The sequence below is a fragment of the Oryctolagus cuniculus genome, chromosome 5 (genome assembly GCF_051225735.1).
Source record: "Oryctolagus cuniculus isolate XC-2025 breed Fujian yellow rabbit chromosome 5, ASM5122573v1, whole genome shotgun sequence".
Lineage (NCBI taxonomy): Eukaryota > Metazoa > Chordata > Mammalia > Lagomorpha > Leporidae > Oryctolagus > Oryctolagus cuniculus.
In genome coordinates, this window is record NC_142871.1 from 139,196,203 (window position 1) to 139,222,829 (window position 26,627).

The window sequence follows — 26,627 nt, forward strand, 5'->3', positions numbered from 1 at the left end:
TTGTACACACACATGTGTTCATGTAAGGAGTTCAGAGATGGGAGACATGTATCCCAAGTACATGCTAGAACAGAAAATGCTTTTCAATTTCTAAGCAGCTCCAGACCTTAGTATCTTAGCCTGCTAACTGGGATTCCCATGAAATCCAGCCATTTCTGATGACACTTAAACAGTCTGCCAAGGCTCAGAACAGCTATGAACAGGACTTCTCAGTTTTGTCAGTGGGACCAGAGGCATGGCGGCCAACTTTGCTGTCATCAACTGCAGTTATGCTCTCTCCCATCCATTCTAACTAGCTTACTGCAGGACCAACAATGTGACATCCCATCTGAAGGTCAAGACACCGGCTCTGCAAGTTCTATCTGCAAGTCCTGCTAACACCCCACTACAGGAGCCATCTGGGGACAATGGCTGACAGTCTGAAGGGGTTCCACCTTTCACCAAGACCCCACATGACATGTGAAGGAAGCCATACTAGGGCCAGCCCAGCTATCAGCTGCATTCGGGCAACCACCTGACTTCCCAACTGGCCCAAGAAGATGGGCCCAGGTAAGCCCCAGCCCAAACCGCCAACCTACAGAACTTGAAGATCCAGTAACATGGTCACATTTTTGAGGTAATCTGAAAGGACACTTGACTAACAGTTCTGACTGAATCCCCATACATGTCAACACCATGCTGTAAGACACCAACCCACCCATCCCTCCCCACAACTGCTCCTGGGATTTTTTTTTAATCCTTTTATTATTCTTTTTTAACAAACGGCCCCAGGGATAGGGGACCAGGGGAAGGGGGAGGAGGGGAAGCGAGGCACCAGCCCCACAACCCCTCCACACCCACCCCTTTCCCCTTTATATATTTATAATCTATATACAAGCCCCGGGGGTGGGGGGCAAGGGGAACTCCCTCAGTGGGGTGGGGGCAGCCCAGGCTCCTTGTCCCCTCGGGACCCAGGCTCCTCTGTCCTTCGGGAAGGCCCTTCTCGAGAAGGTGGCCCTGTCCGCTCCCAAGGCTTCGGCATCCAGCGCAGAGCATCCGGTGGGGAGGCCTAAGGGACAGTAGGTGTGGAGAGTAAGGCTTAGTGGGAGGTGCCAGGGATGGAAGGACAGGAAGTCAGGCAGAACTTGGGGCCACATGGGTCTCTTCTTCACCTGCTGGTAGAGGTCGATGCGCTGGGTGCGGAATACTCCGCTGTAGGTGGAAGGCGGGGCCTTGAGACGGGAATTGAGACCCGAGAAGGACCTAAGGGCAGACGAGTGTTTACGGCAAGCCTAGGACCTGACCTCTGGCCCCAGGTGGAAAGCCCGCGGGGAGGGAGGCCCTGCATGCCCATCCTCTTACCTTCCAGCTGGGGGAGGACGTGAGGACCCAGGTCCAAGGTTGCTGCTCAGTTTTCGATAATCCTGGAACGGCTTTAGTTCCACTGGGTGCAGCTGAAGGAGAAAAATTCGTGACGGCCCTGCTTCTAACCCGTCTGTCTCGAGATCCCTATCCGTAACTTGTGGAGTTCCCTGGCACCGTGATTCATGTACCTTACCTCTGCTCGCCCCAAGCTAGCGGGGAAAGGCCTGGCAGGTGAAGGCAGCACCCGAGTAGCAGGAGCAGGTGGGGGCCGCACAGCTAGACTGGGGGGCTGCAGAGCAGGACCCACAGGTAACAGAGAAAGGGGAGGTGGGGCAGGAGGTGGCGCTGGCGGCAGGGAGCCGAAGTTCACCACAGGCAGCTGAGAGTCTACCATGGGTAGAAGCATCTGTAATACATTTGGGCGTGCGTGTTGGGGAAGGCGAGAAACGCTGGAAAACCAAGGGTAATCACAACAAAGTGAGAAGCAGGATGAAGGGAGGACGGGAAGAGAAGAGGTACCTGCTGGGCAGGGGCCCCTGAAGGAAGGAAGCCACTCTGGCCGCCGGGCTGCAGAGGAGAGTAAAAATCCGAAGGGGATGGCAGATCCTGGCGCACCTATTGAGGAATGCGCAGAAATAGCAACTCCTCCTCCTCCTCCCAGAGTACTCTCCCTCACCCCTAACTGCTACCCCTAGCAGCACCTGCCCACCTCTTACCTGAAGCAAGGGTGGGTCGGGCAGGGGGCTGGGGCAGAACGCTGGAGAGTAGAGGAAGGAGGGTGGTGGGTAGAGAACTCCTCCAGCTGGCAACTTGCCCAGCTCTGTTGCTTGCAGTGCTGAGAAATCCAGAAACTGGCCCTTGAGAGCTACCCCAGAGAGAAGTGCCGAGGGAGGGGCTGGGCCCGGGGGAAGGTACAGGGGCTGTGATCTAGAAGGAATGAAGGTGAACAGAGACGTTAGGAAACCAGTCATTTACTCCTCTAGTCTGAGTAATGCCGCGATGTGTCACTCTGGCTTCCCTTTCCCCTGAACTATCTCCATTCCCTTCTGAGGCCCAAGAGATCTCATCTCACCTGTAAGGGTGCACAGAGGGGGTCCCTGGGCGGAAGCCGCCATTGTTGGGATGTAACTGAGAGTCCATGGCTCCACCAGAGACCTGTGGGACAAAAGAGCACGGCTGCAATAGCCCCACAGCCCCAGTTCCTCCGGTCTGGAAACCTAGCACTTCCCACCCACTGCAGTGAAAGCAAGGGGAAAACTGGAGTAAGAAAAAGAAAAACAAGGGGTCTGGAAACTTCCCAACACAGGAAGGCTTAGCAGGCAGAAAGCAGGACTCTTCATTCAGGGGGTCACAGGATGGGAAGTGAGGCCCACCTGAGAGCTGGGAGGCCCGGGGCTGCCGTAGAAGACCTCAGGGTACAGACGTTGGCCTGAGGAGCTGGGCTCTGGGCCACAGTGCCCAGAAGCCAGGTTCTTGGATTGTGGCTCAGCCGAGGCAGAAGTACTGGGGAGAAGCTCCCAGTCTCGGGATATTGGAATGGCCTGGAAAGGAGAGGCCTTGCTAAGGGAGATATCTGGCATCCTGGAAGCCCAGGCCACTCCCGGCTATCTTCACCAGTAATCTCGAGCCTTGTTGAACTCTCACTCTCACACTCACCTCAGTGACGGATGTGGTTCGCTCCTTCTCTGCTCTTAAACTGTCTCTCACCGCTAGGCGCAAGTCTGCATCCTGTGGTCATGAGGCATGAAGATTGCCCCAGGACTCAGATGAGCTTCAAGTCCTCCCTCCAGCCCTTCCCTTCTCTCCACCCAGCCCAGGACCCCCAGATCCAGCCCACAGCATACCTTGTCACTAGTGCCAAACTGGACTGGGGGGCCAGGTCGATGGGATGGCCGGAGAGGGCCAGGCTCCGGGCCTCGGTCTGTACGCTGAGATCGTTCTGTGCCAATGGGGCCAGGGGGCAGAGGCTGCTCCCGGGGCAGCTCCTGGGATAGGGAACATAATAAAGTAGGGATGGAGAAAGGAGAGGTGATCCGACATCAAGGAATCCCCGGAGCAGAGGCAGAGGAAAGGGGCAAAGGGAGGACAAGCAGGTGCTTAGAAATGTTCCTCTTAACCTTTCCTGGTCTTTTACCTTTCTGTCCCCATCGTGGGGGGCAGGTGGCCGTCTCCTAGGAGGTTCAGAGGGTTCAGAGCCAGGTGGACCCTCACCAGGAACAGCATTCAGGGGTGAGGGGCCTCCGGGCCGCTTGGGGGGTCCCTCTGCTGCCCCCTTGAGTCCTCCATCAGGGGAGCTTCGCTGGCTGCAGGGACCTGATGACACCTGAGAATCCCCACTCAGGTCCACCCCACTGTCAGACTGACTCATCTGAGAGGAGTGGAGAAGGAGCCGGTTAAGCCAGGGTAGAAAGCACCCCAATTCCTGACTGATTCCCACACGCAGACAGACAAACTGAAGAGGCCGCTGTGTAGGAGAACAGCCCGACGTGACCCAACAGGCAGGGACAGTTACAGCCAGTTCTCAACCAACTCCCAGCTCACGCGTCCCTCCCATGCTCACTCACCTCTGTGCCAGCCACATCCTCAAAAGGACTCAGGGGCTCCATCCAGGGCTCCATGGATCCAGGCCGGTAATTTTTTCGGCTAGTGGCTGGAGAGGGGAGCACCGACCAGGATACAGGAAGTGAGAGAAAACAGTTCTGAAGCCCATCTCACTCTTTCACCCCTCCATCAGCCTCTCCCTTCCCTCAGCTTTACTCACCACTATGCAAACGGTTCCAGATGTGAGGAGTCAGAGCCTCTGTGCCTGTATCTCTGGATTCCCCCTGAGGGCCTGGGACCTCAGACTTGGGGCCCAAGAATCCAGAGCTATGAGAAGGTGGCAAAGATTCCTAGAGATGACAAAGACCAGAGGCAAAACATGAATTAGGAGGGAAACGTAGGCGGCTGGGACAAGGTGAGGAGGAGGGCCAACACGGACAGGAGACAAGCAGTGACTACCTGAAGTGAGGAAACCATGACAGCAATACACAGGGAAAATGGAGGAAACAATCAAGAACAAGAACCTTCCAAAGCGGAGCTCAGTGACGCATGATCTCACACCCCAGCCCTTACCTCTTGTAGCAACTCTGGTTTCCTGGGAGGCCGCTCCCGCCGTTTGGAGGGGAAGGGATTAACCCCAGCAGAATCCCGGGGAGTCCCGCTTACTCCTCTCACCATTGGCCCTGGCTCCTCAAAGTGGGCGTCTGGGGAAGAGGGGAAAGCTGTCAGCATCTGCCTCACCCCCCCTCACTCCTACAGCACCTCCCAGTGCTCTTGCCCCTGCGCACTGCAGACACCCAGCAGGAGGGCCCCAGGCCACTCTTCCCCTCCAGCACCTGACCTTCTCTGGGGATGGAGACCTTCCCACCCAAATCCCCTCCAGCTTACCAGAACTGGCGTTGTTGCTGCTGGCCCTCTGGGGGTCGTATCGGGTTGGGGGCCGAGGAGAAGGGCCCTGAGGGGCTTGGGGAGGCCCAGGCTTGGGTCTTGGGTGGCCCCCTGCTGCAGTTACACTCCCTTGGCGACTGCTAAGCTGGGCCAGAGCCTGTTGGATGCCAGCAGGGTTGCTGTGGATAACTTGGTCCAGGCGGAAGACAGCAGAACTGCTGGGGGGTGGAGGCGGTAGGGGCAGCCCTGGAGGACGCTCCTCTGGAGGACGGCTGAGGAGAAACAACATTGGCCCCAGGGCTCACTAACTCGAGCCCCTGTCCCTTTAAATCCAACTTCTCTCACAAACCCAATTCTCTGACTACAGGTGACTGTTTCTCCACATATAGCTTTATGGGGCAAAAGATGGAAGACAGGGACACACCTACAGGCAGTATTCTGTCACTGCTTTGCTGCTCCCACCTATGCCTGAACTTCCAGTGCCTTCCTAATGGGCTCATCTGCCCTCACAGCCCAAGCTTCCTCACCCCCCGCGGTCTCCCTTCCCAGGCAGGTTTGGCATAATAGGTCAAGACACCACCACTTGGAACACCCGCACCCTCATCAGTGTGCCCTGACTGGGGTCCTGCCTCTGAGCCAACCCCAGCTTCCTGCTCATGTGCACCCTGGACTCCAGCAGTTGGGTCCTGCCACCAACACAGTAGACCCGAATAAGAGTTCTGGACCCCTGGCCCAATCCTGGCTGTTGCAGGTATTTAGGTATAGTTCTTTTTCAAGTAACAGAATATTAACCTAACAGTTTACTTCTACCTACCTTCGATTTTTGGGCGAGGGCCAGCTCCTTTTGTCCCCTCGTCCTGGGCCAGTCCTTCCCCCAGGACCCCCGCCACCGCCACCACCGCCAGCCTTGCTCCCTGGGCCTGGGCGTCGGTTCTGCCGATCCATGCCTGGCCGCTGACTGGAAAAGCTCCGCTTGCTCAAATCCTTGGCTCTCTGGCTCAGATCTCCACGGGACATGGTTGAAATACCTGGACCAGCTCCACCTCCACTGCCTCCAGGAGCTCCCACAGCTTTGGGGGCCATCAGTGCTTGTGGGGGAGCCTCCTTGTCCCCTCGGCGCTCACTAGCAAAGTCGCTGCTCTCCGATGCAGTCTCCCATTCTTCATTGGCTTGGTCCGAGTTCTGGTTTGACAGATCGGGAGACTTGGCAGCTGCCCGACGAGGCAGTGCGGGTGCGGCAACAGCTGGGAGTGGCTCCTCAGGTCCAGGAGTGGGGGCTGGGAGGGCTAGGGAAGAGGGCTTGCCCTCGGCCCCTCTGGCTGCATTCTCCCGTTCCTGCTTCAGCCTCCGAAAACGAGGCGGTTTATCTTGCTGCTGAGCCCTGCCATGACGCCTCCTTCGGGGTCTTTCCCCATCTTCCACACCTATGCCTATGTTGCTGCCTGCACTGCTGCCTCCACGCGCCACAGGAGACAGAGGCCCTGGAATCAGCTTCTCTTTCAAAGGCTCCTTGTTTGTCGGCAAAGGACCTGTTGGAGGTTTCTTGGGAGCCAAGGACTTGGTTGGAGGGCTCCAGCCTGGGCAAACAGGGGGAGGGGGCCGCCCTCCCCCACGGCCCCGCCGAGACGGCACCCCTCTTGGCGTGAAGACTCGTCCACCCCGCGCAGTGGAGAAGCGAGCTGGGGCAGGTGAAGGGGGAGCCCCTGGTGGGGGGGGAGCCAGGGGCACCTGGGTGAGTACTCCCTCCTTGGGTGGGGGGGCCTCCTTGTCAGAAGGGGCCAGATCACTCTCATGGGTCTCACTGCCGGTTTCGGAGCCACGCTGTCGGCGGCGCTTGGGAATCTCTTCGTACTCGGAACCTTCGCTTCTTGTCTCGCTGGCAGTGCGGCCTCGGGGAGCCGGGGGGTGGTTTGGGCCCCCTGCCCCACCTCCACGCCCATCCTCTCCGCGGAACTCTCGGTAACTGCGGAACTCTCGGCTTCGGGCTCCCCGCCCCCGCCCTCCATAGGTCCCCCGAAAACCCCTCCCTCTGGCAAAATACTCCCCTCGGCCCCGACCGCGGCAAGATGTAGGACCCACTCTTTCGTAAGAATAGTCCCTCCGAAGCCTCGGTGCAGGGGAAAGATTCCCACTGGGTGGGGTCTCCTTGGGGCCCATCTTCCCCTTGGCTGTCTTGAGAGGGTCTGGTTTTGGGGCCTTAGGGGTCTCATCCCCCTGTTCAAGGGGCTTGGAAGGCACCTCTTCCACTTTTGCAGGTGGTGGTTTCTTTATAGGCCCTGCCCGGCGGGGAGGGGCCCCTGGCTCCTCTGGCGGCATGCCACGCCGACTGCTGCCTGGGCGGGGGCCCCAGCGGGTCTCAGTGCGGCTCTCTCTGCGTGGAGGTGGGGGGCCTTGGCCCCCACCTCCAACTCCACGGGCAGGCTTTCGACCTGCTTCTGGCCCTGTCAGCTGTGGAATCTCTTCCTTGGGGGATTCCTTCTTGGGTGCTGGAGCTTGTATCTTGGCCGCCTCCTCACTGCCTGGGGGCCAGGGGAGTGGACGGGGCCCTGGGGGAACTGGCTCTTCCAGAGAAAATCGAGAGATCGGGGGTCCAGGGGCTCCATTCTCAGGGAAGCCTGGATAATTGGCCAGATAGGGTGGAGGGGGAGGTGCTGGAGGAGTCTCGCTCCTGAAAAAGAAGACAGGAAAGAATGGAAATGCGCATCTCAGAATAAGGAAAATCAGAACTAAGTGGGGATCAAGAGTTCTTTACAATCAACTGAGCACACCTTTCCGAAATTTCTTAACACAACACTCACCTCATCCCCTTGTCATCCTCATCCGCAGTCTGGCGCAGTGGTGAGGTCAGCGGGCGAGGATCGGTAGGTGTAGTGGTAAAGACATCTCCTACCCAGGCCAATTTTGGATCCACTGGTGGAGTGCCCCGTTCCCGTAAAAGGGTGGGTGCATGGCGTTCGAATGGCTCTGAGCTTGAGCCCCCACTGTCTGAGCGCTCGCGGGGAACTAGGCCTGCGGAAACCGAAGAGTAAGAAAAACCACTCTTCCATCACAAGCACCCCAGCCCCCAAAAAGGTCTCCCCCTCGTCTTCCCTGTGGAGTCAGCTCCTCTGCCTCCTGTTGCCAGGAAATCTGGGTCTTGCCCAGGAAACAGGGATGCTTACGCTCAGCCTTCCCTTGAAAGAATCAACTTCCGACCCTACCAAATAAATCCTGGCCAACAAAGGACCACTGTTTATTTTTCCAATCCCCCACTCACAACAAAACTATCTCAGCAGTGCTAAGACTAGTCCCACCTGGGTCCCATTAGTGACACCCTGACCCCACCGCCTGGGATTCAGGGCCTCCCTTGGCCCCTTACCAGAGGGGTGCACACCAGGAGGGTAGAAGTCCAGAGGGGGCCGGCCCTGGAGGAGCCGGGGGTCCATGTAAGGAGGAATCATCATCCAGCGGGGATCAAAGTTCATTGGGGGCATGGGTGGGGGTCGGCCCAGGGCACCCGGATACAGGGCCTTGGGGGGTGGAGGTGGAGCCTGTGGAGCCGGCACAGCCCCCAGGGTCACAGGCTGTGGTGGTGACGGGGGCACTGGGGCAGGCGTGGCAGAGCCCTGCTGCTGCTGCTGCTGCTGCTGCTGCTGCCACTGCTGCTGCTGCTGCTTCAGGAGCTGCTCCTGGGGAAGAGCAGACAGGGTGGAGGTCACCAAAGCCTGCAGCACCGCAGAGCAGCTCAGACTCAGTGTACAACTCCGCCAGAAAACCTGGGCGAGACGGCAACGAGGGCTGGACCTCACCTGCTGCTGCCGCTGGAAACGAGGTGGTAACGACTTCTGATATTTGGGATAGCCCAAACCCTGGCTGGGGGGCTGCCGGGTAGGACCAACCCCATCACTCTTGGGTTCCACCTTGGGGGTTGGGGGTGTGCTAGGAGGGGGAAGCTCTTCTGGTGGTTCAGGACCCTCTTTTGAAGGCAGCTGGGGTTCCACTAAAAAGATCAGAACGACATACTCCATCAACCGACAACCGCAGCAACTTCAGCCCTCACTTCTAGCTCCCTCTCAAAATCAGAGGTGCTCCACAGAGAATCTACTTCTAAAGCTCTACCCATTTAAACCCCTCAGGAGCCACTAACAGTGGTATTCACTTACAAACTACCGACACCAAAACTCCTCAGCTTAGCTCCTTTCTAAGTCTACAGAAAGTGGTTTAAGACCCTTCTCTCTTTTCAGAGTCCCCTTTCCTCCTACTGATAGTCCAACAAACTACAACAAATGCCTTCTACCTTGCTTACTCCGTCCTTCCCACCCTGCACTCCAAGCCAAGACCTGACACCACACCTGAGAATACCTCTCCCCTGCTGCATACCTGGGCTGGCTTCGAAGCTGCCACTGCTGGTGCTACTGGTAGTGCCACCACCACTCACCAGAGTGGCAGCTGGAGCCACACCTGGACTGGGGGTGGACTGGGCAGGAGGGGTCTGCGCTGGCTCCTCAGGTTCTTTCTCTGGGGTTGGAGCTGGTGCTGGCGGAGGAGCTGGCGGTGTGGGTTCTTTGGGGACTGCAGGGGGTGCAGCTGTGACAGGAGGGGCAGCAGGGGGAGCAGCAGGCTCTGCTTTGAGCCTCTTGTCAGGCGCCCCGAACTTTTCATCGAGCCTCTTGAGTTTCTCCGCGCAGGCTGCCCGGCGCTCTTCCTGCATGCGGCGTTCCTCCTCTTCGCGCCGCCGCCGGGCCCGCTCCACCGCCAGGGAGATCTCAGATGAAGATTGTTTTCGCCGCTGCCGCCAGGCCTCATCCTCATCTTCAGGTGCTGGGGGCTTGCAGGGAGGGCCCCCACGATCCTGGCCAGGGACAGATCCGGCAAGATGAGCTGTAAGGCATTACACTTCCCACCACCTCTCACACAGATCCACCGTCTCTAGCTAGCTGCAGTGTGCAAGCACCAGGCCTTGAGGCGGAGGGCCTCACGGGTGGACACAAACTCACAACCCTGGGGTTTTTTCTTTTCTGTTCCCTCTCCTTTGGAGATCTAAAGGCCACCCTGCTCTTCCTCACTAGCATCCCAAATTTATCTCTCTACACACCCAGACTCCTCCAACACCAATCTTGTTCCCAAGACTTCCAGAGATACCCTGCAGCCCTACACTGCAGAGCACACTTCAGACCCCGCCTCCCCACCCCAGCTACCTCTGCAACCATCGCTTCCATCACTCAGCTGACACTAATCTCTCACAACTGACCCTGTCAACCTCTCATTTTAGACACTCACTGGGTAGTCTCCAGGGGGGCCCCAGTTCCCGGCGGGGCCCCGGTGAGGTGGGGGTGGGGGAGGCTTTGGGGCAGGAGGCCCCGGCTCTGTCTCTGTTGGCCGCGAGGTCTCTGCCCAGGCCGTCTTGGGAGGGGGCGGCTCGCTTCCAGGGGAGCTGCCCTTTTTGCCATCTGCTTCGGGGGGCCGTTCCTCACCAGCAGCTGACTGGGGATCCTTGCTGTGAGCAGATCAAAAGTGGAATTAAAACCCAGCTCCTCTGAAGAGTACATTACTGTGAGAAAAACTAAGCCCCTCCAATCCCAAGGGCCCTAACTCACTGGCTCTCAGCTCCCTCCTCATCAGAGTCTCGCCCATCTTCCTCATCGCTGAACTTGAGCTTTTCAGTGTAGTCGACCTCCTCATGGGCCCCTGAGGAGAAAAATTAAGAACAGTAACCCAAACATTCTATTCTGTCAAGTGTCTTCCTGAGACACAAAAACAACTGTCCAGAACCACATGATGGGACGCACTACTAATGCCAACACTGCCCCGCTCCCAAGTCTAGACGCACCAACTCTGATGCCTTTCACTTACCCCCAATATTTTGCCAGAACTTAAGTTCCTCTCAACCCTTCACTGGATGCTTTCCTCCCATACAAACCCTCCCTTTCTTCCTTATCTGAGTTTTGTCTTTTAAAATCCAAATGTTGTTGCCTATTCACCTACCTGCCCAACCATCATCATTCTCCTGGTCCAACTGGTCAAACTCTTTGAGATTATCCTCTTTAAGAATAGAAGGCCGACCTACAGGCTCCACCAGGCGCATGGGCGGCCCTGAGCCTCGGGGGCCCGCCACACGGGGAAAACGGCTGTGTGCAGAAAAGCAAATGGCAGAGAAGAGGAACAAGACAACATGTTGTACAGCCCATACAAGACTACGCCTCCTGGCTAGAAAGAAACCATTACCTCCCCAACAGGCTTGCCCTGCCCCCCAACCACAACCCAGACCTGGATCGCTCACCTGGGCCCATCAGGAGTAGGATATCGGTAAGGCCCCTGGGGTCCATAGGGCGGAGGGAACGGGAGATATGGGGGATACATCTGCAAAAGGGCCCAAGAGCAGGTGCTCAGAGGGGAGAGTCAAGCAGCCCGCTAGTGCTGCCAGCCTGCTATCATGTCCCATCTACCTAGATCACTTAGGTGCCTGCTTTTCAGCGCTAACAACGAAGTCCCAATTCCTGTTCCCTAGCTTCCAGTACAAACCCCTCCAAAACCAGACATCCAAACTCACAAAGGGCGGCATCATTCCGCGGTAGGGAGGGAACTGAGGTGGGCCCGAGGGCTGCAGCCCGCCCCGGGGATCATGACCATGATGAAGTTTGGAGTCCGGGCCCTCCAGCTCATCAGGGCCACGCCCACCTCCGTCCCTCCAGGTTGTAGAATCTACGTTTTGGAAAAAGCAGAGAGATTTATCAGTTGCTTCAGGGACAAGTGAACACAGTGAAAACCGTGGCAGAGAAAGGGGAATAAAAAAACACTCTGAGAGGGAATAGGTACTGTCTAGTCCAAAAGGCAGCCACTTACTTTGGGGGCGGAGGCTTGGTCCGGGCCCAGACGACTGTTCGCCAGACTCCCTTTCCTTGGCAGCCTTGTCCTGGTCGCCAGCCGCCTGCAGGGTCGGAAATTCCTCTCGAGAGAATCGTGACAGTAGGCTTGATGCCCTTCCACCTGTGAGGATGGGCGTGCAGAACAAGAGAGAAAAGTGCATGTACTGAGGACACATCACTAAAGTGCCAGGATGCATGCCTCAGACTCCACCTCTATGGAGTAAGTGCTCATCCCCCAGGACACAAGGTTAGTTCTGGGACCCCTCCACCCCCTCATATAAAACCAAGAGAGACTTAAACTTGCTCACGTGTCCCACAACACTAAACATGGGAGCTAAGATTTAGCCAGAGGACTGAGGACCCTTTACTGAAGAGAGAGTACAGGGCGCCTGCCTCCCACGGTGCCCAGCACTCACCATCTCCATGTGCTCCATGGGTGACGCTGGCTTGCGCCCAGGACTTTACCCCGCTTGGAACCGAAGGAGTGTTCTGGGGAAGCAGAGAGGGGTTAAATGGTGATACAGGTGGAGGAGCTACGACCCATTCTTCCTCCCAGCCTTCCAGTTCTCCAGGTACCTCGGGGGCTGCTGGGGGTCGTTTCGGCTGGTTGGAGGCAGGCGTCTGTGAAGCCGGCAGTGGCTGCGATTCCGGCGGCTGAGCGGTTGAGGCATCGGAACTGAGGGGACAGCATAATGCAAAGGTTATCTGGAGCCTAAAAAGCCCACCCCACTTCTCCAACTGGCGTTGGTAGGGACTGGACCCTGACCCATCGCTCCCAGTGACAAACATTCGGACGAAATACGTTGTCACCCTGTAGAGGCTGCTGCTTCCTCACGCTCCATCTAACAGAAAACTGAAGGTACAATTCTAGAATCATCTAAACCTGGGACGGGTAAGAAAGGGGCCTCCCTTTCTCTCTGGCTCTTAATGTGGACCAAGCCCACTCCAATTCACCCTGAAGTTCAAAGTTACAATACCATCACTCCAGGTGCCCCCAAGGCCGTCTACCTCTTGGGGTCGGACTGCTCCTGTTTGCTTGCCCATCCTGTTCCGTCTTTCGGCACTAGTGAGACATTCGGGTCATTGCCTTTGTTCTCGGCTTTCAGGCTTGGAAGGTTGGCTGGGGGTGGCATACGCCGGGCAATGGCAACTTTCCCGAGACTCTGCAGGCCATGGCGAGGGGCAACTGGAGAAAAGGTGGAGAGATGGGTCAAAAATGCCTCACCTGAGAGATCTGACAGCCTCCCACACTAGGCCCAGTTTAGACACCCTCAGTGTCTTATTACCGGAAGTCATCCCCTTCCCCTGCACTTGATAAACTCTGAAACCCCTATCAGGAAGGATGAAATACATTACATCCAATGCTTCAATGTGGGATGGTTGGTTTTGAGCCTGCGGGGAGCAAGCTGGCTCCAGAACTCCCCCAAGTCCACATCGCTTTGCCTCCAGTTCTTACGTGTCCAGAGACTGGGAACCACAGACACGCCTTTGTAGGAGGATAACTGGTGTTCGCCCAGAGCCCAGTCCCCCTCCTGGACCCAAAGCCGGGAGATCTCCAGGGTCCCTCCAATCTTGTGGTATCTCTACTGTAGCAATTCCCCCGCAGAGAGCTCTCAAACACATGCCCCGTCCACGCCTAGCCTCCAAACATAGGAGCATCTTTGCAGGACCCTCACCAGCGGGTTTCTGGATCTCTAAGGACTTGCCCTTATACGTATCAAACAGGTTGAGCGAGGAATACTTCTTTCCATCCTTCCCCTTGGCAGTCGGCCCCGAGCGATCGGACATTGCGCTGGAAGCTCATTGAGTACGTTGGGTCCTGCAGGCTCCTCCCCCAAAACGTGCCGGAGCCTGTGGGCCAGACAAGTGTCTGTCTCTGCCCCCTTTACAGACGACTAGAACAGAAGCCTCTCATTCTCATTAAGGACGCAGCCTGTGACCCTCTGGCATCTTCTCCTCCAGCCTATGTACTCCAGCCCCAGTCCCTCAGCTCCCACAAGGCCCAACTGCCATGTTCCCTTTCCCCCAGACATTTCTTGCCAAGGAAGCCAAATAAAAATCTAGTATCCTCCTAATACAAACATGCCGCCCTCGGTGCCCATCCGTAAAGGGCAGTGTTCTCTTCGTTACCCCCAGTCATCTCTTCTCTCTCAACCAAAATCATGTCAGAGACCTACAATAAAACAGGGCAGGCAAATCCAACTCCCAGGAAAAAAGCAGAAAGAGGCAAGCACACAACTCCATCATGTCAGGAGGAGCGCTTTATATAGCCCTACTTGTTAGACACCAGCTCCCTAATCATGCCCCAGGGCCCTGTGCCCCAGGTTCCACTCCCAGCAGCCTTAAGTCCCATCTGGGAAGGTTTGCAGGAAGGTATGCTGGGAGTTTAAAAGATTTTATGAGCTTGCTCAGTCAGACTAGGAGCTGGTGCCAGAGAAACCCTCATGAAACAAACAGTGGCTTACACAGACCCGGATTGCAGAAGCCCAAGTTTTGAAATAACCAATCTTTCTCTCAACTTGCTCCCATCTCAGCTCCTGGAAAAAACAATCCTGTCTCTATAGAAATTCTGGGTTCTCAGACACAGAATTGAGAAAAACAAAGCATTACAGATCCACCTCGACAGCACTCGGTAACCTCAGGCCTCACACCAGAACCAACTCCCATTTCCCTATCGTTAAAAACTCCCCTCGGCGGTCATTCTTGCCCCAATTACCCCCTCGCCCCGAGCAGGCCAAAGCTCTCCATCCGGAGTCCATTCTAGAACGAGCATTCATTTCTGAGTAATAGTGTAAAGGAAACGAGGTGAGAAATGGCAGGGAGATCCAGACAAACCCAGGATGAAAGCCGAAATCGGGGAGAGAAGTTCACGGCTAGAGATGAGGCGATGGGGGCTCGCTTTGTAAATGTCTGAGGAGCTCAATCTGGGAACGTAAGTACAGGAGAAGGGAACAGGAGGGTGGAGGAGCGAATAGGCTGGTGCAAACAAGAGCGTAAGGAAGCAGGTGGGAAATACATGAGGCAGGAATGGCAGACAGGATGCAGAGCCCCACAAAAGTAAGGGGGCAGTGTCAAGAGACCAGGAAGAAAAAGGGAGTCGCGGGAGAAAGGCGAGGACAAGGAATGGGGGGAATGAAACGGCAGGGGGAAGATCGAGGAATGCAGAACGATGATGCTGGGTGAGAGCAGGGTCCCGGGGGGAGTGACTCGACGCAGAGAGCGGTGCCAAGAAGGGGGAACCCTAGCGCCGTGAGATGCGAAGGGGCCCAACATGGAGGAAAAGAGACCGTCTGAGAGGAGGACCCTCGGGCGCGGCCCACCCCAGGGAGGCGACCGAGGGGAAGCGGGTCAACAGATGGAGGTGAGGAGCCAGGAGCGCAGCGTGGGGTGGGGAAGTACGGGCTCAGAGAGGGGGGTCGCGCCTTGAAGCCAGGGTCGTGAGTGGGCAAGGTTAGGCTGCAGACCCTGCGAGAGGAGCTGGAGCTGCGGGTCCCGGGGTAGAGGTCCCGGAGGGGGAGGGGCAGTCAGGCCCGGCAGCAGGAGGACAAAATGGCGGCGGCTAATGGCAGCTTCTCCTCCCCCCCGGCCCGGCCCGCCACCGCCACCGCCGCCGCCGCCGCTGCCGCCGCCGTCGCCGCCGCCACCGCCGCTCCGCGCCGGAAAAGGGCGTCAGCGCTCGGCTCGCCCATACTCACCTGGCCGGGTGCGCAAGGGTTCGGGACCGGGGCTTAGGGGCTCCCCGGGGCGGGATGGCGGTGGGGCGGGGGCGGATGGCGGCGGATGGCGCCGGGTTCGGCTCCTCCCGTCTCCCTCGCTCACTCCGCGGCTGGGCTCCGACTAACGGCCCATCCGGGCAACCGCCGCCCCCGGGAGCGCCCCCCCACCTCCCGCCTCCCTTCGAGCCTAGACACGCCCCTCTATTTGCATAAAGGGCGGGGCGCTCTCTATCCTACCCCTCTTTACTTCCAAGACTATCCTTTTTAAAAAAAAAAAAAAAAGGCAGGGCGTGCAGAGCATGCAGAGAGTATTTGCATAAAGAGGAGGGACTTACAGACGCTGGGACGCCGGTTGGCTGAGGAGGCGGGCCACCGGCGTCGGCCGTTGAGACGTGCAGAGGGGGTGGGAATTCGACGCCGGTCGGCCGGGCGGTTGGGACGCAGAATTTACACGACGAATGGTGGGAGAAAGAGGCGGGGCGTGCGTCGTGCGTTCGTGGAAATATGGGAGCGGAGACGTAAGGACGCTGAAAGTGGAAGGAAACGATACAGTGTTTTCAGCCGAGGAGACCCGACGAGAAGACGGCGGTGGACGGGAGGGATTAGCTACCGGGAGGCGGGGCTTACGTAGACCGGGGCAGAGTCCCAGCTCACGCGTCTTTACGCGAGAGGTGAAAACCCCGGAGGGGTGGGGCTTGTACTTACTAAATCACGTCATGCAAATGAGGTGGCTAGACAGGCCAATGCCGGGGTCGGGGGGCGAATCATGGCACCCTCAGTGTAGTCCTTCTCGGCCTAGTTTCATTTGTTTGCATTAATGCATGCAAATCATCGAACAAAAAATAGACTAGGAACAGCCCGTTCGTCAAAATATCGGCAACCAGTGACCTAAACGGACATTTTTATAACAAATGTCATGAGTAGACTTGTATTTGGTATTACTGGCTATTTGTATTCCCTTAACAATGGGTCAGTTCACGAAATGCACTACTGCTTTCTCTCCTTTGTTGCTTATCGACGGAAGAATCCTCTGCTTCCGTCAGACCTGGCCCCATCCAGCAAATCGTTTAACAACTGAGTTGTGAAGGCACCAGAACGCCTTCATATAGAGGAATACAATACAACATGCCTGGGGAGGGTTAGGAATGCTTCTAGAAAAACTCACTGATGAACTGGTTAGAGCCTAGCTAGGTTTGAGGAGCAAGTGTGCATCTCAGGCTCAGTGAACAAACGGGGAAAGGCGTGGGTTTGGGCATCAGCTCTGAGGCTGGTATGGCCAGTCTATTGGCAATGAAGGCAGACGAATTTGCAGGAACCAGTTAAGAATTCTAACCTGAGGCTAAGATTCAGAGTGAGTTCATTTCCCAAACTTTCAAATGATTTCCTTCTCTCCCTAACTAGCTGTGACACCCCTTTACACACACACACCCTCCTTTGCAGCCGTGTTTCTTGTGGGAGCTAGCCGTACTTTCTCTGAAGTTTTCTCCTTAGGCTCACTCTTAAACCCACTGCAGAGAAGACATCACATCCACCCTCTACCAAAACTGATTTATCAAGGACACGCTGTCTCAGTTTAAACAAGAGACCCACACCCCGTGTTGCAGTGGTTCCGTCTCAGCTCTCCTAATTCCAGCTCCCTGTTAACGCACGCCCTGGGAAGCAGCAGATGATGGCTCATATACTTGGGCCCCTGCTACCCAGGTAGGAACATCTAGGTTGGGTTCTAGACTCCTGGTTTCAACCTGATCCAGCCCTAGCTGTTCTAAACATTTGGGGAGTGAAACAGTAGATGGAAGATTTCTCTATCTCAAATAAAAATGAAATAGATTATTTTTAGAATAGCACTTCTGTGTATTATGTGTATTTTACAAGTCTGGAGTTCAGGAGACAGGTCTGTGGTAAAGATAGATATTTGCTAGTCAACAATGCCTAAGTGTTATTTTTAAAAAAGATTTATTTTTATTTTAAAGGCAGAGTGAAAGAGGAGAGATAGCATGGCAGAGAGAGGTAGGTCTTCCATTCATTGATTCACTCCCCAAGTAGCCATAGCAGCTGGGGCTGGGCCACTCTGAAGCCAGGAGCCAGGAACTCAAATCCAGGTCTCCCACATGAATGCAGGGGCCCAAACACTTGGGCTATTGTCTGCTGCTGTCCCAAGTGCATCAATGAAGAACTGAATTATAAGTGAAGCAACCAGGACTAGAACTGGAGCTCTGATATGCGATGGCAGCATCACAAGGCTGGCTTAACCCATTGCACCAGAATGCTGCCCCTCCTCTTGGTGTTATTTCAGTTCATTGTGTCCAAAATGTTGATTTCCAGGCCCTCAGGATCTGCTCTACCCACACTCTTTGCCATCTTAGCTGACAGCAGTCTTGCAAATCTAGTTCAGGTGCTGGTATTGTGGCACAGTGGATTAAGCCACTGCCAGCAATGCCAATGGTGGTTCAAGTCCCAGGTGCTCCACTTCTGATCTAGTTCTCTGCTAATGCACCAGAGAAAGCAGTGAAAGATGGCCCAAGTGCTTGGACCCCTGCATCCACATGGGAGGCCCAAATGAAATTCCAGGCTTCTGGCTTCAGCCTGCTCCAGCCTCTGTCTGGTTGCAGCCTTTTGGGGACTGAACAAGTAGATGGAAGATCTCTCTCTCTCTCTCTCCCACCCCCCTCTCTCTTTCTCCCTTTCTCTCTCTCCTTCCATTTCAAATAAATAAATAAATCTCTCTCTAAAAAAAAAAAAAGGCAAAAAACTAGTTGCACAGTGCGTAAAGCTACCTCCTATAGTGCCAGCATCCCACATGGACACCCGTTCAAGTCCCAGCTGCTCCACTTCTAATCCAGCTCTCTGCTATGGCCTGGGAAAGCAGTAGAAGATGGCCCAAGTCCTTGGGCCCCTGCACCTGTGTGGGAGACCTGGAGGAAGCTCCTGGCTCCTGGCTTCGGATTGGCACAGCTCTGGCCATTGCAGCCAATTGGGGAGTGAACCATCAGATGGAAGACTTCTCTCTCTCTCTCTCCTCTCTCTCTGTGTAACTCTGAATTTCAAATAAATAAATCAGAAAGAAAGAAAGAAGGAAGAAACTATGGACCTAAAAAAATTTTTAAAAACTCAGGATTCTGAGGGTTTTTTTTTTTAGTTATTTGTACTAAGGTAGCCTATTTATTATTTTATTATTATTTAATTACTTATTTGAAAGAGAGATTTTCCATCCACTGGTTCACTCCCCATATGCCCTTAGTGGCCTGAAGGCATCCCATACAGCACTGGTTCTAGTCCCGGCTACTCCACTTCCAACCCAGCTCTCTGCTATGGCCTGGGAAAGAAGAAGATGGCCCAACCCCTTGGGTCCCTGCACCTGCATGGGAGACCTGGAAGAAACTCCTGGCTCCTGACTTCAGATCAGGAGCGCAGCTCCGGCCATTGTGGCCAACTGGGGAGTGAACCAGTGGATGGAAGACTTCTCTCTCTCTCTCTCTCTCTTTCTCTCTCTCTCTCTCTCTCTCTCTCTCTCCTTCTCTGTAACTATGCTTTTCAGATAAATAAATAAATGAAAAGGGGACTGCATTTTAAAAATATTTATTTACTTATTTATTTGAAAGGCAGAGGAAGAGACAGAGAATGAGAGAGCTCTTTCATCCGCTGGTTCAACTCCTCAAATGCTCACAATGACCAGGCCTAGATCAGGCTGAAGCAGGAGCCAGGAACTCCATCTAGGTCTCCCACATGGGTGGCAGAGGCCCAAGTATCTGGGCCACCTTCTGCTGCTTTCCCAGGCCCATCAGGATAAAGCTGCATTGGCAGTGGAGCAGCTGGGACTCAAACTGCAGCTCTGATGTGGGACGTCAGCACTGCACGCAGTGACTTAGCCCACTGCACTACAATTCTGGCCCCCAAGCCAGAATTAACCTAGGTTAATCACTTAACCTAGGTAGGCTCGCTCCCTGCTGTCTGATTTTCTCTCTACCTTGTGGTTTTTCTGCTGCCTTTTCCCTGTATTCCATTGACTCTTCCCCTGAGAAACGCACATGGCTCGCCCTCGCATCTGGAAGTTGTCGCTCATTGTTAGTCACTTTCTCAGTGAGCCTTTTTGCCTCTACCTCCTACTTCTCTCACATCCTGAATCCCCCTGATCCCTTGTCATCTGTTTTACTTTCCCTTTTTTCCATTCTACTTGTCAGTTGCTAATAGGTCATATGTAAATTTTAAATTATTGTTTGTTGTCAATCTTCCTCCTCTACCAGTTTCCAAAATAGAATGAAATCTTCAAGGCCTCATTTTTTTCACTCTTCCATCCCTAGAAGCTAGACTAGGGACTGGCACAGAGTTGATGCCCATTAAATTATCAGTGAAATATTTTTATTAAAGTATATATTACAGGGGCCAGCAGTGTGGCGTAGAGGGTTAAGCCTCTTCAAGCAGGGCCAGCATGCCGGTTTGAGTCCCAGCTGCTCTACTTCCAATCTAGCTCCCTGTTGATGCACCTGGGAATGCAGCGGAAGATAGCCCAAGTGCTTGGGCCCCTGCCACCCTCATGAGAGACTTGGAGGAAGCTCCTGGCTCCTGGTTTAAGCTTGGTCCAGCCCTGGCTGTTGTGCTCATTTAGGAAGTGAACCAGCAGATGGAAGATCTCTCTCTCTCTCTCTTTTTCTCTGTGTCTATGCCTTTCAACTAAATAAATAAATCTAAAAAAGAAAATTTAAAAAAAGAAAAGAAAAAAAGTATTGCATATACACAGTCACACATCCAGGGGTGAGAGATGTCCGTTTCCACGAGTTTTCACAAACTGAACAATGTATGTGACCAGAACCAGAAGCTTCACTAGCGCTACAGAAGCCGCCCTAGGGCTTTTTCTAGTCACTGCTCTTCCCCAAGGTTAACTGTGGCCCTAATTTTAAAAAAAGACTTACTTACTTATATGAAAGACAGAGTGACAGAGAAGGGGTGGGGGAAAAGATATCTTCTAGCTACTGGTTCACTTCCCAAAATGGCCATGACAACCAGGGCTGGGCCAGGCCGAAGCCAGGGGCCTGGAACTCCGTCTGGACCTCCCACATGGGTAGCAGGGGTCCAAGTACCTGGGCCACCATCTGCTGCTTTCCCACGCAGATTGGCAGGAAGCTGGATTGAACCTGCACTCAGATGTGGGAGGCCAACCTTGTATGTGGGATCGCCACAATGCCAGCCCCTAACTTCGAACAACATAGATGAATCTCACTTGTTCTGTACTTCATACAAAGGACAATTTCACAGAGAGGGTTCTTTTTGTGTCTTTCGTCTTTTGTTCAACATTATGAGACTGGACAGATTGTTGTGTATACTTGTGGCTTGTTCTGGTTGCTCTATAGTCGTAGAACATGGTGTGAATATAACCTACTTTATTTATCTTGAATGAATGACTTGAGCCCAAGATCCTTTCTATCATTCTTGGTGTCCAAGTGCTTGGTGATTATGTGAGGATTACATGAATTACCACATAGGCAAGCATTTAGAATAATATCTGGTACATAGTGGGTTAGCTGTTAATTTCATTATATTCAGACACCTTACTTAGCTTTTCAGTGGTTGTTTTTGGGGCATCGAGTGATGGTTTCTTCCTCATCAGAAATCCTGTGCAGGTACTGTAACTGCTTAGCACTCCCCGCCCAGGCTGCCTCCCTGGCCTCAATGTTGGGAAGGGGGCCTCCAGGGTCTGGGCCTGTCCTTAGGACATGAAGCAGATGAGCAAATCAGATTCCCTATTTCCAGGTTTGTGTGTGTGTATGTGTGCCTGTGTGTGTGTGTCAAGAAATCTGAAATAGTGACCAGGGGTTGGGAGTTGCTAGAGTTGACTTCTTAGACCCCAGGAAGGAGGAAAGGAAAGTCCTCACCAAGGCTCCTGCTTTCTCTTCTATCATTTAGAAACCCCGTGTCCCCAGTAGCCTCCCCAAACAATCCCCTTTCCTCTTCATGATGTAAACACACTTTTTAAAATATTTCCATGTGTTTTCTTTTTATTTAAAGATTTAGAGATTTCTTTTTAAAGATTTATTTGTTTGAGAGGTAGGGTTACAGAGAGAGGGAGAGACAGAGAAAGAGGTCTTCCATCCACTGGTTCACTCCCCCAGTGGCCTCAAGGCTGGAGCTGAGTCCATCTGAATCCAGGAGCCAGGAGCTTCTTCTGAGTCTCCCTCGTGGGTGCAGCAGCCCAAGCACTTGAGCCATCTTCCACTGGCTTCCCAGGCCATAGGCAGAGAGCTGGATCGGAAGAGGAGCAGCCTGGACATGTACCGGTGCCCATAGGGGATGCTGGTGCTGCAGGCGGAGGCTCAGCCTACTACGCCACATTGCCGGCCCCCATAAACTCACTTTCTATAACATGTCCCCAAAAGGACCTTGGTCACTCATGAAACATTTAAATTATTGGGCTTTGCAGCTTTGTCAATCCTTTACTTCATTAAATAACACCACCTCTTTTATGCACTCACTCGAAGTGGAAACATTCCTGAGGGCTCGCACCAGTGGCAATGGCAATGGCAATCCCCATTTTCAGAGGAGAGCCTCAGCCAGGCTGCACAATTTGTCAAGGTCACAGTGCTTATAGCAGGTCATCGTCACTTCTTATGAAAGCTGCCGTGGGCCCAGGTGATAGTTTTTTGTCTGGACCTATCTTTTCCTCCTACCTAAATTCCTTGAGGCGAAGGCTGTTGTAAACATCGGGAATCCCCTTTGGTGCACACAGCCGGCAGCAATAGGAGACACACTGGGAAAATGTGGACAAATTGCTCACTTGAGCAAGTCCTTGCTGCTCTTCTCTCCTCCCCAAACCCAGGTGGGGAATCCCCAAATAAAAACCAAGCTGACTTGATCTGGAGTGGGAGCAGTATTTAATGCACTTTGACTCTGGCTCACAATTCTCTCTCCTTTTCCCATCGTGTGGTCATCAGAAGCCCCTTCAACCCCTGCCACACGATCAGGGCAACTCAGAGATGGCTTTCTTGGTTGGGGGACCAGTTGGCTTTTCCTGTTCTCTTGCTTTCTCCTCATACATCAGGATCCTGGTTGAGAGGGGGAAGAGACACGGGGCTCAGGGGGACACTTTTGTTAAGGGAGTACATCTTCACCTGCCAAGACAGCCCAGTAGGGAAGGGGTTGTGGGGGTGGAGGGAGAAAGAAGGGCAGGGATGGAGGTGCCGGGGGCAGTGGGACCACAGAGGGCCTTGGAAGAGTGCCTCTAAGGATGCAAGAACAGATGCTGTGTAGAGGGGCCACTGGAGCCCCGGGCCCAGGGTGCAGCCGGGAAGGGGGCAGCAAGAAACAGGTGAGTGCAGTTGGAAGTGTGCCTCACATTTTTAGGATGGCGGATCTCTTGCCCAACATCATCCTCAGAAAGTCAGAGTAGCTGAACGTCTCCCCGGAGCCACTGGACACCTCTCTGATTAATTTCTTTAGCTCTAGGTGAGTCTTGGGGACCCCAAGTTTCTCCAGCATTCTCTTAAGGGACATGATATCTGGAGGCAGAGGATGGGGAAGGGAGAGAGAGGAAGTTCCCGGCCCTCCCTCCCCTACTTTCACATTCCCCTTCCCCTTCCTCCGACTCTGGTAGGTGGTAGGGGACTTCCGCCTTCCTAGGTCTGCACACCGCCCCCAAACCACCCTTTCCTCACCAATATCTCCGTGTCCATTCAGGTCGAATTCCATGTATTTCCCTGGGTGAGGAGCGAAAGCAGAGAGAGTGAGTGGCAGAGGATGGGGGAAGGGATTGCTGACTCTGGCTTGGTCCTAGAGAAGATGTGGAAGGAAGGGGAGGGCCAGGCAGAGAAAGTGGGGTTGAGGGGAGCCCTGGTAAGGAGGAGGGCACTGAGGAGGGGGTTGCTGAGAGGGGCAAACCAGGCAAAGGGACCACGGTGGGGGGGGGGCACTAGAGGCAGGCTCCCCTCTTGCCAGTTTTAGCCCTGTGCTGTCCCTGCTTTTCTTGGGGAAGGAGCCCCCGTCCCATCCCACCCCCAAAACTACAGGTGCCCCTCACGCTTGAAGGCTTCCAGTTTGGAGGGCAGATCCTCATCAGTGCTGTATTTGGGATCTTCCAGGAACTGCTGTTGGAGGCAAGCCAGAGCAAGGGTCGGGCCCCTTGTCCCGCGCTCCGTCCCCCATGCACTGGCCGCTTCCTTCTGCCTTCTACCTTATTGATCTCATCCAGTCCTTCTTCCTGCTGGGCCTTCAGCAGTCCAAAAGCTTTTCCTCCTGTGGGGATACAAAGGTTAATCAACCCAGGGGGCCAGCGCTGTGGCGTAGCAGGCTAAACCTCTGTCTGCAGGCGGCGCTGGCACCCCATAAGGGCACCGGTTCAAGTCCTGGCTACTTCTCTTCTGATACAGCTCTCTGCTAATGTGCCTGAGAAAGCAGTGGAAGATGGCCCAAGTCCTTGGGCCCCTGCACCTGTATGGCAGACCCAGAAGAAGCTCCTGGCTCCTGGCTTTGGATCAGCTCAGTTCCGGCCATTGCTGTCCTTTGGAGAGTGAACCAGCAGATAGAAGACCTCTCTGTCTCTCCCTCTGTCTGTCTGTAACTCTACTCTCAAATAAATAAATAAATAAATATTTTTAAAAAACAAAAAACAAAGGTAAATGAACCCTCACCCCTGCTTTCTTCTCCCCACCCACATGTGCAGTAGGACACCCCGTCCCACCATGTGGCCTCTCTAGCTGCCCACCTCCCTCCTCCCATCTGATGCCTCTGCCTAGCCCTCCTTCCCTACCCTGGAAATCCCTGGCTTGGCTCATAGCTCAGCAGATGCCGGGGGAGGTAGGGAAAGAGGCCCGGCTGGCAGTCAGATGTCTCTCTGCCTCTCTCCCAGCAGACGCTCAGGGGCCTGCCTCCTGAACTTCCCCTTTCCCCCCAACTCCCGCCTCCTCTGCCCCTCCCCCACGCCACGTCCCATCAGCTTCTGCAGACACTAGCACCCCGGGGGAAGATAGAAAGGGCAAAGAACATTCTGCAGAATCCCTCTTTGTGAGAGCCCCGGGTGTCTGTCGCAAAGGAGATCTTTTAATGGTCTTTTAGGAACCCAGGAGCATTTATTCTCAAGCCCAAGTGGCCTTTGACTAGGGCTTGTGTTTGGTCCGATGTCCCACGCCTGGACGCGCAGTGGAGGAAGGGCCAGTGAGCTGTCGTGCCCTGGGACTGGGAGCAGAGTGAATCTGCCGGCAACTCCAGGAGGGTGGCACCATGGGCTCCGGCCTGCAAAGCTGAAGGCCTCACTGCCAGCTTCCAGACAGGCCCTTGGAGAGGCGGAAATACTTGAGGGGGGATTTTAATTGGTTGGCTTTAGGATGTGCAATGAAACCCTGTTGTCTTGACTTCCTTTGAAATCTGGAGTAAAATCCACAGAGCTCAGGAGTTTGAGGATTTAAATAGACTCTTTGCAGGAACTGAAAGTGGTGCTGAAAGAGACAGTATTTGTAGATGTAAGAGGCAGGGAGGGGGCCGGCGCTGTGGCGTAGTGGGTAAAGCTACCGCCTGCAGTGCTGGCATCCCATACGGGCACTGGTTTGAGACCCGGCTGCTCCACTTCCCATCCAGCTCTCTGCTGTGGCCTGGAAAAGCAGTAGAAGATGGCCCAAGTGCTAGGGCCACTGCACCCACATGAGAGACCCAGAAGAAGCTCCTGGCTCCTGGCTTACAGATTGGCACAGCCCCGGCAGTTACAGCCACCTGGGGAGTGAACCAGTGGATGGAAGACCTCTCTCTCTCTGCCTCTGTCTCTCCTTCTCTCTCTATGTAACTGACTTTCAAATAAATAAATAAATCATGAAAAAAAAAAAGAGGCAGGGAGGGAGCTACTGACTCACTCACGCTTACGACAGGAAGGGGGTGTGTGTGGTGGTGGGGGTGCTGTTTACCATGGGCTCACCGCAGTGGGTGCGTAGCTCTGATAACGGGCTCTCTGGGCATAACTTTGTTATCACTGTTTGGCTGGTCACTTTGGGGGAAGTAAGGACAGTGCATCCCCTTCACTAGGTGGTCCTTGTCCCACCTTCCCGCCCAGGGCTCCCTCCACCCCCGTGCCCTAGCATGGATGGAGACACCATGCCTTCTCCCTTCCTCCCAAGTTTCTCCCTTGGCATCTGGGGGTTTTCACTTCTCACTGTCCTCTCCCTGACCCAGGCAGGTGCAGCAGACGCGGGAGAGGACGTTGACTTCTTGAGTTCCCTTAATGGCAACTGCCCTCTCCCCGAGGGGCAGCTGCAACCCTGTCCTCCCAGTGCTCTCAGTGCCTGCTGTGCGCTTCATGATTCATGCATTCAGTCAACAAATATTTGTTTATTTTGTAAGTCAGAGCTACAGAGAGAGGGAGAGACACAGAGAGAGAGGGAGATCTTCCACGCTCTGATTTACTCTCCCAGATGACTCAGTGGTCAGCACTGGGCCAGGCTGAAGCCAGGAGCCAGGAGCTTCTTCCAGATCTGCCATGTGGGTGGCAGGGGCACAAGGACTTGAGCCATCTTCCATTGCTTTTCCCAGGCCGTTAGCAGGGAGCTGGATTAGAAGTGGAGCAGTCAGGACTTGAACCGGTGCCCATGTGGGATGCCAGTGCTGCAGGCAGCAGCTTTACCAGCTAAGCTGCAATGCCAGCCTCAATCATTCTATAAATATTTATTGAGTGCTTACTCTATGCCAGGCATTCTTCTAGGCCCGCTGAACAAACAAATGAAGACTCTCGTCCTCATAGTCGGTCTAACTGAGGAAGGCAATCATAATAAAGAGGTGTGTGAAAGGTAACATGTGCTGGGGCCGGCGCCTGTGGCATAGCGGATAAGGCTGCTGCCTGTGGTGCCAGCATCCCATACGGTCACAAGTTCGAGACCCAGCTGTTCTACTTCTGATCCAGCTCTGTACTATGGCCTGGGAAAGCAGTAGAAGAAGGCCCAAGCCCTTGGGCCCCTGCACCTGTGTGGGAAGACCCAGAGGAAGCTCCTGGCTCCTGGCTTCAGATCGGCGCAGCTCCAGCCGTTGCAGCCACCTGGGGAGTGAACCAGCGGATGGAAGACCTCTCTCTCTCTGCCTCTCCTTCTCTCTCTGTGTAACTCTGACTTTCAAATAAATAAATAAATACATCTTTAAAAGAAAAAAGAAAAGTAATGTGCTGATGGAGCAAGACAAGGTGGGGAAGGAGGAGTGGGGTGCTGCAGGTGGAGTGCAGGTTTAAGCATTTCTCTCTTTCTTTCTTTCTTTCTTTCTTTCTTTCTTTCTTTCTTTCTTTCTTTCTTTCTTTCTTTTTTTGACAGGCAGAGTGGACAGTGAGAGAGAGAGACAG

The 26,627-nt window shown here is 54.4% G+C and overlaps 2 protein-coding genes, 1 long non-coding RNA gene and 1 other non-coding gene across 8 annotated transcripts; 1 reads left to right on the forward strand and 3 right to left on the reverse strand.

Moving 5' to 3' along the window:
• Positions 1 to 823: 823 nt before the first annotated feature.
• PRRC2A (proline rich coiled-coil 2A) lies at positions 824 to 15,801 on the reverse strand. 5 transcript variants are annotated; one of them, XM_051854953.3, is made up of 31 exons: positions 15,670 to 15,801; positions 13,295 to 13,469; positions 12,627 to 12,804; positions 12,195 to 12,294; positions 12,035 to 12,107; positions 11,596 to 11,739; positions 11,303 to 11,454; positions 11,033 to 11,112; positions 10,738 to 10,880; positions 10,350 to 10,440; positions 10,033 to 10,249; positions 9,133 to 9,604; positions 8,562 to 8,752; positions 8,132 to 8,441; positions 7,572 to 7,782; positions 5,588 to 7,441; positions 4,774 to 5,045; positions 4,459 to 4,589; positions 4,106 to 4,235; positions 3,909 to 3,994; positions 3,479 to 3,712; positions 3,189 to 3,329; positions 3,001 to 3,072; positions 2,718 to 2,885; positions 2,417 to 2,499; positions 2,061 to 2,271; positions 1,864 to 1,959; positions 1,538 to 1,750; positions 1,342 to 1,433; positions 1,152 to 1,242; positions 824 to 1,048 (listed from the first exon to the last, which is right to left on the reverse strand). In XM_051854953.3, exons 2-31 carry the CDS (start codon positions 13,404 to 13,406, stop codon positions 908 to 910), a joined length of 6,489 nt encoding a protein of 2,162 aa, XP_051710913.3. In that variant the 5' UTR covers positions 13,407 to 13,469; positions 15,670 to 15,801; the 3' UTR covers positions 824 to 907. The 5 variants fall into 5 exon arrangements, with proteins under 5 accessions (XP_051710913.3, XP_051710912.3, XP_051710914.3 ...); XM_051854952.3 differs by lacking the exon at positions 15,670 to 15,801 and adding an exon at positions 15,314 to 15,616; XM_051854954.3 differs by lacking the exon at positions 15,670 to 15,801 and adding an exon at positions 15,314 to 15,498 and having other exon boundaries at positions 13,325 to 13,469.
• On the reverse strand, positions 12,986 to 13,117 carry LOC127493360 (small nucleolar RNA SNORA38). Its single transcript, XR_007923415.1, has one exon. It is a non-coding gene; the product is annotated as a small nucleolar RNA SNORA38 (small nucleolar RNA).
• LOC138849683 (uncharacterized) lies at positions 14,737 to 23,932 on the forward strand. Its single transcript, XR_011388731.2, has 2 exons — positions 14,737 to 14,979; positions 23,689 to 23,932. It is a non-coding gene; the product is annotated as an uncharacterized LOC138849683 (long non-coding RNA).
• Positions 22,181 to 24,176, reverse strand: AIF1 (allograft inflammatory factor 1). Its single transcript, XM_002714269.5, has 6 exons — positions 24,069 to 24,176; positions 23,493 to 23,554; positions 23,340 to 23,406; positions 22,978 to 23,019; positions 22,659 to 22,821; positions 22,181 to 22,368 (listed from the first exon to the last, which is right to left on the reverse strand). The coding sequence occupies exons 1-6, from the start codon at positions 24,091 to 24,093 to the stop codon at positions 22,284 to 22,286; spliced, it is 444 nt and encodes a 147-aa protein (XP_002714315.1). The 5' UTR covers positions 24,094 to 24,176; the 3' UTR covers positions 22,181 to 22,283.
• Positions 24,177 to 26,627: the final 2,451 nt, after the last annotated feature.